The sequence below is a fragment of the Gossypium hirsutum genome, chromosome D11 (genome assembly GCF_007990345.1).
Source record: "Gossypium hirsutum isolate 1008001.06 chromosome D11, Gossypium_hirsutum_v2.1, whole genome shotgun sequence".
Classification (NCBI taxonomy): Eukaryota; Viridiplantae; Streptophyta; class Magnoliopsida; order Malvales; family Malvaceae; genus Gossypium; species Gossypium hirsutum.
The window spans coordinates 71,393,219-71,404,402 of record NC_053447.1 but is presented as its reverse complement, the minus strand read 5'-3'; the positions used below and the strand labels follow the sequence as shown (position 1 = coordinate 71,404,402).

Below are 11,184 nucleotides of genomic sequence, written 5' to 3'. Positions count from 1 at the left end.
GTAATTTTTTAGGGTTAATGCACTATCTGAGCTTGAATTTGACAATTGTTCCTATTTTAGAGCTTGAACTTTTTTGTTACAAGTTAGTTTCTTAACTTGATAATTGTTCTCAAATTGGGGCCTTTTTTTGTTCAAGCTAGTCTCTAATATTTCTTTTAAAAAAGGTTCAAATTTCGATATGAAAACAATTACCAAGTTTAGGAACTAACTTAGAGAAAAGAAAAGTCTAAGCTATAGGAACAGTTGCCTAGTCTAGACCTTAATGTGGGAACAAGTGTGAAGTTCAAAGACTAACTTAGAAAAAAAGTTAAACCCTAATATAAAAACAATACAAAATTTAGACCCCAAATGGTGTGGTAACCTATTAACCTATTTGAATTTGTTATTTTCTTTTGTTTGCCTAATCCATTTTACAATATGAGCGGGGTGGCTTTCAATTTTGAGGTTTACAAAGTAAAAAATTTTACATTCTTTTTCTATTGAAAAGTGTTGTTGACATTAAGAGAGTGTTAGGTTCTTGCAAAGTGAGATAGGAGGACACTAGAGCTTGTATTTTGAGATATTCTTTTATGTTTCAGTCAGTAATTAATAATGAAGAAAAAAATAAGATGAAAGAGAAAATTCGAGAGACCCTTTTATGAGAGAAAATTAGAGTTTGGGTCCTTGGATTCATAATATCTAAACAGATATAATTGTTAGCAAAAGAGATAAAGTCATAATATATCTAAACACCTTGGATTCCATAGGTTTGGCTCCTCCTCCTCCTTTCTTTCGTAGATTTTTCATTAATTTTTCATGATATCTAAACTCCTTGGATTTATCATCATTCCAGCTTTGGCACCATTGAGAAATTTGCGTCAAATATTAAACATGGTGGGACCATTTCCCACTAATCAACATTATTTTCATTTAATTATACTACTTGGTGGGTGGACGGTAGTATCCATAAAATTACTTAGTCTCTGCATGTATGGATCCACATCTGTGTTTCATCTTGTTCAAATCATTTTCTTTTTAGTCCTCCTCTTGCGGTAATCAAACGCTTTTAGCCTTGATTCCAGTTTGAAACAACAATGGCCGAAGCAATTGCTTTCGACATTGCCACAGAGCTCATTATTAAGTTGAGCTCTCTTGCTCTCTCTCAAATTGGACTGTGGTGGAATCTCAAAGATGACCTTCACGACCTCGAACGCACCGTCTCCACAATCAAAGCTGTGCTTCTTGACGCAGAAGAGAAATCGGCGACCAACAATCTTGTCAAAGTTTGGCTTGAGGAGCTGAAAGATGTACTTTATGATGCGGACGACTTGATTGATGATTTCTCTACCGAAGCTTTGCGGAAAGATCTAATGGGTGAGAACAAGCTGACGAAAGAGGTACGCCTTTTCTTTTCAAGCTCTAACCAGTTTGCTTACGGTCTCAAAATCGGTCGGAAAATTGAGGCTATTAAGGCCAGATTAGCTTCAATTGGAAGTGAGGCCAAGATGTTCGACTTTGTAGAGCGTGATCGTCCCATGGAAACCTCTTTCATGACTAAAAAGAGGCAGCAAACGCACTCTTTTGAGCGTGAAGATGAAATAATAGGGAGGGATGATGATAAAGTGGCTCTTCTAAAACTCGTGTTAGAGTTTCAAAGTGAAGAGAATGTTTATATCATTCCAATTATGGGGTTTGGAGGGTTAGGTAAGACTGCTTTGGCCCTACTTGTCTATAACGATGAAATGGTCAAAAGTCATTTTGAGTTGACGATGTTTGTGTGTGTTTCAAATGTTTTTGATGTGAAAGTTATTGTAGCAAACATTATCAAATCTGTGACTAATCAAGCACCTGATGAAAATCTTGAAATGGATCAATTGCAAAAACAACTTCGAGATAAAATTGATGGGAAGAAATATTTGCTTGTTTTAGATGACATTTGGCATGAGGATCCAGTAGAGTGGTCTAGGCTAAAGAAGTTATTGATGGGTGGGGCTAAAGGGAGTAGGATAATAGTAACTACTCGATCTCTAAAGGTAGCTAAGATTACTAATAAGTGTCAATCCCATATTTTGAAACTGAAAGGCTTGTCTGATGATGATACTTGGTCTTTGTTCAAAAAGATAGCATTTGAGCAAAGATATGTAGACTCAACAAATTCAGCCTTTGTGGAAGTTGGGAAACAAATTTCGAAAAGGTGTGGTGGGGTTCCCTTAGTCATAAGGACGATAGCTAGTACGTTATCTTTGAAAGAAACTGAAAATGAATGGCTTTCCTTCAAAGATAATGAACTTGCTAAAATATCACAAATTGACGGAGAAATTCTACCTACACTTAAGTTGAGTTATGATCATCTCCCATCCCATTTGAAGCATTGCTTTGCTCTTTGCCGATTGTATCCGAAAGATTATGAAATTGATGTACGAACGCTTGTTCAATTTTGGATTGCACAAGGTTTCGTAAAGCAATCAAATCCAAAGCAATCTCTTGAAGAGATTGGGTTTAGATATTTTAAAGATTTAGTTGAAAGAAGTTTCTTTCAAGAAGTAGAAGGAGACTTGACAGAAGAAATGACATGTAAAATGCATGATATAATGCATGATCTAGCTGAATTAGTAGCTGGGATAGAGAGTACTATTGTAGATTCTATTTTAAGTACAAGTGAGGTTGGAGAAAAATGTCGCCACATATCAATTAATTTTTCATTAATTCCTTTGTTTAAGGGAAAGAAGTTGCGAACCTTGTTACATTTTCCAAAAGCGAGATACCATTTGAGCGATGAAACTTGGAATACGATAATTGGAAACTGTAGATGCTTGCGTGTATTGGAAATGAATTTTTTATATTTTACGACAATCCCACACTCCATTTATAAGTTGAAACATTTGAGGTACCTTGATCTTTCTAAAAATCGCGGTCTTAAGAGTCTCCCAAAGAGTATTTGCAAGATACAAAATTTGCAAGCTTTGAAACTTGACTGGTGCGATTGGCTTGAAGAATTGCCGACGAAGATTGAAAGATTGGTGAATCTTACCCATCTTGCGTGTCATGGTTGTTGTCGGTTAACTCATATGCCACGTGGAATAGGAAAGCTGATGTCCCTTGAAACGCTAAGCATGTTTGTAGTAGATAAAGATAGGTCCCATGGCGGTGCAGATCTAAGTGAATTGAGTGGGCTTAACAATTTAAGGGGAGAGCTAGAAATAACAAATTTGGGCTTCGTAAAAAATGCAAAAGAGAATTTTAAGGCTGCTAATTTGAAAGAGAAACAACATTTAAGATCGTTGGTTTTACAATGGGGCTCTTTTTTGGCCTGGGGAGATGATAACCGTGATGAAGAGAGGTCACTTGAAGACCTCCAGCCCCATCCTAATCTCAAGGAGCTCTGTATTCGAGGATGGAGGGGTGATGCCAAGTTTCCAAGTTGGTTTTCTTTGCTTACAAATCTCGTCCATATTGAAATATCGGGTAATTTCAAACAGCTCCCGTCCTTTGCGCAATTGCCTTATCTTAAACAGCTGGAGATTTGTTATTGTACTGAGTTGGAGTACATGGATGATAATAGCCCAAAAGGAAGTCAAGGAGAACCACAATCATTCTTCCCATCACTTAAGCGTCTTTCGCTCTGGGACTGTCCGAATATGAAGAGTTGGTGGAGGACGACAAAACCAATCGATGATGATTCCAACGAGGATGACACAACAGTTATGGGAACATCAACTATGTCATTTCCGTGTCTTTCCTCTTTAAAAGTTCACGATTGCCCTTTGACTTCAATGCCGTTGTATCCTTCACTCGATGATGAGCTAGAGTTGGTGAATACCAGTTCAAGGCTGTTAAAGCAGACTACGAAGATGAACATGAACACTAAGACCCCATCAAGCTCAACCTCTTCTCTTCCTCTCTCCAAATTGAAATCTTTCCGTGTAGTCAACATTGAGGGATTGGACACTCACATGCTAGATGAGTGCCTGCAACATCTCACCGGCCTCAAAAGTTTAAAAATAGAAGATTGCAAGGAGGTTGATTTAGAGGGCATGCAATGGGAAGCCCTTAAGAATCTCTCATTTTTGAGGATTCAGAGTATTCCACTGCTGGAGTCTCTCCCCCTTGGGCTTCAACATCTAACAAATCTGCAAGAGCTTTATCTCTTTGATTTGCCCAATTTAACATCGCTTCCGGCCGAGATGCGTTGCCTAACCAATTTGAAATATTTAGGTATGGGAGAAACTCCCCAGTTGAAGGAAAGATGTAGGGAGGACATTGGTGCAGATTGGCATAAGATTGCTCACATCCCAAACATTGGGTTGTAGTCAGGTTGGTCCATCCTTTTCATTTATTTATTTTTATGACCTTATTTTTTTTCAAGAAAAATTTTAGTGGTATATTAGCCTCCAACTCTGGGCTCTCATGCCATTTTTCATTCTAATACCATTACTGCTGATTTCCTTGTTAAAATATTATTCATTTGACATCTTATATAAATTGAAATTCCTTTGTTTTAATCCTACTTTTTACTTACCATCTTTCGTAATATTTTGCTAATTTGTGCAGTATTCCATTGGAGAGTAGTTTGAGGAAGGCATTTGTCAACTTCAATAATTTATATGCATAAAAAAGAGATGGTAATTTATCTAATTGCTTTATACTTTAAATCATACTAATTTCACAATGCAATAATGTAATAGGATCGCATGGTTAGTGCTTCTTGTCATATCTCTCATTTCATAGAAGGGCTTCTAATAATTTAATTCTAAAATATCTTTGATGTGGAGAGGCCTATGAATCTGGCATGCTACCCTTCAAAATGGTTGTACTATATGTTCTTTAAAATAGACATTTATGTTTTCTCTTAATTTTGGTTATTTACACTACAGGAAGCCGAGACCATACTTTCTGCTACGATTTGTTAATCTGCCAAAATATTCCATCAAAACAAAAATGGTAATATATTTCATAAATTTCATTCGAATTTTCAATTGATCTGATATAAGTGTTTCTGCATTTGGACACTGCTCAGTCTAGTGAGATCAATTTTAATATATTCTATGTTGGCATTTATAATTTCCAGGTTCATTGCTGCTTTTGGAATAGTTCTTGTTCAAGCATGACAGTTGTCAGAGATATTGCATTTGGAAATTTATTATCTTTCTTTACACAAGCTTATGAAGAGTTTGACCGATTCTGGAGCTTATATATAGATTATTTATTTCATGGATGATGTGTGAATTTAAACAAGTACACATGTTCATAGTAGGAACTATTATTGAGTTTCGTTGTTATACACCATTTAAAGAAGTACACATGATAATGACTCAAGTTGAGTGTAGGTAAAATCTCACCTTCATTCTTAGATATTCTAGCAAGTTCATTATATTTAAAAAAAAAGCCAGTCATTTTTAGTTTCATTGAAAGATAACATACACACCATCATCCTAATGACTAAGGGAACTACACCAGACCTTTCCAAAATATGCTTTTCCATTTCCATAAAGGCTGAATTTGTTGAGTCTGCAAATCTTTGCTCAAATGCTATCTCGTTGAACAAAGATCAAGCATCATCATCAGATATGCCTTTCTGAACATGAGACATTAAACTATTTTTATATTGCATAAATATAATTATTTATGTATAAATTAAAATGTAAATGTTGATATATACAAACATTACCTGTAGAGTCTAAATAGAATTTTAAAGATGTAACCACCCACTAAGTAATAATTAAATAAAAATTACTAATTTTATATTAAAAACTTTGTTAAAGGACGGTCTTTCTTTATAAATTTCCTGCAGCTTCAATTGTATTTTTCTGGATGATAATGAATGGCAGCACAATGATGCTATGAATAAAGAACAACAAGTTGGGCAGCATTTTCAATTGAATTTATCATATTATATTTAATTACAAGTTTTTTATACAAATACTTAAAATTATTTATAGTTAATTTCTCCCCGGTCATTAAATAAAAATATAAATGCGCTTCAACTTGTTAAAATTCACATTCTCTTATATAAGTAATAATGTTGACACCAATTCCAAACTAAGACTTATTCAATTTTAATCACAAAATTTTCTCTCTCCATAGATAGTTTAGAAAAGAAGATATTGTTAGATTTTACAGCAAGCAAAGATGAAAAACCGAATGAAGCAAAAGAAAAGAAACTTGAAAAGCAGAAAAACTCAAAAAATGTAACTGAAAGTCATAGTATTTCATTCAAATTTTGAATATATGTAAGTTACAAAAGGTTTTGGACAGTTACCTACTAGTTAACTGCTCCCATTTAAATCATACTAAAAATAATACAACTTGCATACAAAAGAAAGCTGGCATACCTATTACATCAAAACAAATCAATCAATCAATCCTACTAACTTTGCTATCATAATACAAAAGATTTGAACAAAGTTATATAGGAACAAATCATTCAAAATAGGCTGCTTCAATCGGACCAGCTCCATTTCTTCACTTCAAAAACAGTATAGCAGCTGAACATTGCCTAATTTGCTGCTGCTGGCCTTTTGTTGCAATGCAGACCAAAGTTCAACACTCCTCCTTGGACTGTATGCAACAAACACCAATCTTTTCTCTCAAGAAATCAAACCTGTTAGTTCCTAATGGCTTGGTCAGAATATCAGCTAACTGAATTTCTAAGCTGCAATGGACAAGGCTGACCTCCTTCGATCGCTCAACTTCTCGAACAAAATGATATTTAATTTTGAAATATTTAGTCTTTCCATGGAAGAGAGGGTTTTTGGCTATGGCTACAGCTGATTGATTATCAACCTTGATTTCAGTAGACTGAGTTTGTTCTTCATTCAAATCATCTAAAATCTTTCTAAGATAGATGGCTTGATTAACTGCTGCTACAGCTGAAATGTACTCTGCCTCTGCTGTGAATTGAGCAGCAGTTTGTTGCTTCTTTGAACTCTAGCTAAAAACACTCGACCCTAGAGTAAAGAAGTAACCTGATGTACTCCTCATGTCATCAGCTGAACCTGCCCAATCACTATCAGAATAACCAACAAGTTTTAGCTCCTCTGCCTTCCAAAACTTCACACCAGAATCGATAGTCCCTTTAACATATCTCAATACCCTTTTTGCTACTTTGAAGTGTGCCATATTACTGCAATGCATAAACTTTGAAAGAAAACTGACAGCATAGACAATGTCTGGTCTTGTTGCAGTTAATTAAAGTAAGCAGCCAATTAAGCTTCTATAAGCTTTTTCATCCACTCGATCATGTTCACTAGTGCTCGACGACTTCTCTCCCAATGCAACAGGTGTAGCAACAAATTTGCAATTCAACATACAGAATTTCTCAAGCACCTTGGATGCAAAAGTTTGCTGACTTATGAAGATACCATCACCTTCTTGCTTTATTTCCATGCCAAGAAAGTAGGTCATTGGACCAAGATCAGTCATTTCAAAGACTTCATGCATCTATTTCTTGAAGTCCACAATAAGCTCCCTTTTGCAGCCAATAACCAGCAGATCATCAACATATAAGGAAACAATTAACAAGATTTCCTTCTGATCCTTCTTCACATAAAGTGTAGGCTCACTGACACTTTTTGTGAACCCAAGCCTAGCCAAGTACCCATCAATCCTTTTACACCAGACCCTTGGAGCCTGTTTTAGACCATACAAGGCCTTCTTCAACTTGTAGACTTTGTGTTCTTCACCAGAGATCTTAAAACCTTCAGGTTGTTCAATGAAAATTTCTTCATTGAGAAAACCATTTAGAAAGGCTGAATTAGCATCTAAATGGTGCACTTTCCAGTGCTTTTGAGCTGCTAAAGCAAGCAACAGTCTGATGGTGTCCAGCCTTGCAACAGGTGCAAAGGTTTCAGAAAAATCAACCCCTTGCTGCTGACTATACCCTTTTACAACCAATCTGGCTTTGTATCTGTTCAGAGATCCATCAGCATTGTTTTTAACTCTGAAGACCCATTTGACACCAATGATCCTTCTGTTTTCAGGTCTGCTAACAAGCTCCCAAGTGTCATTCTTCTTAATCATTCTCAGTTTAGCTTCTATAGCCTCCTACCAACATCTTTCTCTTGCAGCTTCATCATAGCATGAAGGTTCCACCAAGGTTACAGCACATCTTTCATATATGTTTGCTAGTGGTCTGGTACCTCGAACAGGTTCATCATCATAGCCATCTTCAATTACTCTTTCATCATCAGCCTGCTGCATATCAATGTTGATTTGATCTTCATCAGGTAAGCTTGCCTCAATTCCATCCCATTTTCAGCTATTTGCTTCACTAAATTTGACATCTCTGCTTACTACAACCTTCTTGGTCAGTGGATCAAAGACTCTATATCCCTTTTTTACACTGCAATAGCCAACAAACACCCATGGCATGGACCTCCTATCTAGCTTGGTTCTTTTCTTTACTGGTACCAACACATAACACAAGCAACCGAACACTTTCACATGTGAGACAGATGGTTTCTGTCCAAACCAGGCTTCAAAGGGTGTTTTACCCTTAACTGCATTGGTAGGTAGCCTATTCAGCAGATAAACAGATGTGTTCACAGCTTCAGCCCAAAAGATGTTAGGCATTTTAGCCTCAAACAAAAGACACCTGGCCATGTCAAGGACTGTTTTATTTTTTCTCTCACAGACACCATTTTGCTGTGGAGTATACACAGTAGTTAGCTGGTGTTGAATTCCAGCATCATCACATACCTTTTGAAATTTCTAAGATACATACTCAGATCCATTTTCAGATCTCAAACTTTTCAGCTTGCAGCTAGCTTGGTTTTCAGCTAAAGCTTTAAATTTGCAGAAAAAATCATAAACATCTGACTTATGCCTCAAAAAATTTACCTAATAGAACCTAGAGTAATCATCAATGAAAAGTACAAAGTACCTGTTGCCATTTAAGGAGGTGGTCTTCATAGGTCCACAGATGTCTGTATGAACCAGCTAAAGCTTTCCTTGTGCTCTCCATGCTTTGTTGATAGGAAAGGGTAATCTGGTCTATTTGCCTAGCTGACAGACCTCACACACATCCTCTCTTGGCTCAATTTTAGACATGTCACTGACCAGATTCATCTTTTGCAACATACTCAAGGAGTTGTAATTTACATGTCCCATTCTCTTATTCCATAAGTCAACTTCATCAAACTGAGATGCATATGCCCTTACCTACAGCTGATTCACATCCACAATGAAGGTTCTGTCTTGCATAGCCACTGTAGTTAACACTTCACTCGCAGCATTTTTGATCAAACAGTTCTTGCCTTCAAAAATCAGAGAGTAGCCTTTCTCCAATAACTGGCCAACACTCAGCAAGTTTTGGTCAGTATCAGGTACATAGAGAACCTCAGAAATGGTTTTATTACTTGACTTAGTGCTTATCAAGGCCTTACATTTGCCCTTTGCCTCCAGCAGCTTACCATTGCCAATTCTGACTTTGGATTTGAAGGTGGTGTCAAGCTCCTTGAATATGCTCTTCTCAGAAGTCATGTGGTGAGTACATCCACTGTCAATTAACCAAATTTTGCTAACCTTGCTTGAGCTTGCAAAGCATGATACTGAAAAAACATGCTCTTCTTGTGTTTCAACATCTTCAGCAGCCTGAGCTTGATTTTGATATTGTGGTTGTGCTTTAGATTTATTTTTACAGACCTTTTCAATGTGGTCAAATTGTTTGCAGGCTCTACACTAAATATCTGGTCTGTACCAGCAGTATTTTTCAAGGTGAGTAGTCCTTTTACAATGGACACAAGGTGGAAACTTCTTTCTGGTAGGTTCTTTCTTCTTCTTTTCTGTCCAAGGCTTCTTGCATTTGGCACTCGAATTTGAACCTGAGCTCTCTCTGCTTCTTGCTTGAAAAGCCCCTTCATAATGGTCTTCCATTCTGGTTGCCCTCCTTTGCTCCTAAGCATAAAGAGCATTTATAAGCTCTGTCAAAGAGATTGTTGATAAGTCCCTTGAATCTTCCAGAGAAGAAATTTTTGCTTCATACTTCTCTGGCAAGGTTGTTATGACTTTCTCAACTACTCTTTAGTCACTAAATTCCTCCCCAAGCAGCCTTACATTGTTGACAGTAGCCATGATTCTGTCAGCATACTGCTTGATAGTCTCTGAGTCCTTCATTTTTAGGTTCTCAAAGTCTCTTCTCAGGTTGATCAGCTGCTGTTGCCTGGTCTTATCAGACCCTTGAAACTCCTCCTTGAGTTTGTCCCAGGCCTACTTTGGTGTATCGCAGGCCATTATTCTGGTGAAAATAACATCAGAAACTCCACTTTGAAGGCATGACATGGCCATGTACTTCTTGGCACAGTCTTCACTATGCTGCCTGATCTGAGTTATGGTCGGGTTGGCTCTCAGTGGTGGTGGCTCAGTGTCATTGAGAACAACATTCCACAGGTCATGCACCTGCAGGTATGTCCTTATTTTCACTGCCCAAATGTTGTAATTTTCTCCAGCAAAGACAGGTGGAGGAGGTGGAGTAAAACTCTTTTTTTCAGCAACCAAAAACAACCTCTGCTTCTTTTGTTTTTAAGCACAACTTGAACAACCAAGGCCCTCAAAGACAACGGGCTCTTATACCATTTGTTAGATTTTTCAGCAAGCAAAGATGAAAAACCGAATGAAGCAAAAGAAAAGAAACTTGAAAAGCAGAAAAACTCAAAAAATGTAACTGAAAGTCATAGTATTTCATTCAAATTTTGAATATATGTAAGTTACAAAAGGTTTTGGACAGTTACCTACTAGTTAACTGCTCCTATTTAAATCATACTAAAAATAATACAACTTGCATACAAAAGAAAACTGGCATACCAGCTATTACATCAAAACAAATCAATCAATCAATCCTACTAACTTTGCTATCATAATACAAAAGATTTGAACAAAGTTATATAGGAACAAATCATCCAAAATAGGTTGCTTCAATCGGACCAGCTCCATTTCTTCACTTCAAAAATAGTATAGCAGCTGAACATTGCTTAATTTGCTGCTGCTGGCCTTTTGTTGCAATGCAGGCCAAAGTTCAACAGATATACTATGCTCTTATTAATAAGTATTAATATTGTTATTGTAGGTGAGCGAGTTAATATTTGTTATTAATGGTAGTAGCATTTTAATTATTTTATTATACATTTATTTGTTTATTGTATGTGGGGTGATGATTTTTATTTGTTTATTACTGGAAATTTTGTCTCATTCTTTTGTTCCATGTTGGAA

General features: G+C 36.5%; 1 protein-coding gene across 1 annotated transcript; it reads left to right on the top strand.

The window, feature by feature from the left end:
* Positions 1-751: 751 nt before the first annotated feature.
* LOC107934561 (disease resistance protein RGA2) lies at positions 752-5,317 on the top strand. Its single transcript, XM_016867023.2, has 4 exons — positions 752-4,293; positions 4,531-4,601; positions 4,854-4,920; positions 5,048-5,317. Exon 1 carries the CDS (start codon positions 1,074-1,076, stop codon positions 4,287-4,289), a length of 3,216 nt encoding a protein of 1,071 aa, XP_016722512.1. The 5' UTR covers positions 752-1,073; the 3' UTR covers positions 4,290-4,293; positions 4,531-4,601; positions 4,854-4,920; positions 5,048-5,317.
* Positions 5,318-11,184: the final 5,867 nt, after the last annotated feature.

Bases quoted from the DNA above. Each gene is read 5' to 3' on its own strand.
- LOC107934561 (XM_016867023.2), top strand. From the start codon at position 1,074: ATGGCCGAAGCAATTGCTTTCGACATTGCCACAGAGCTCATTATTAAG.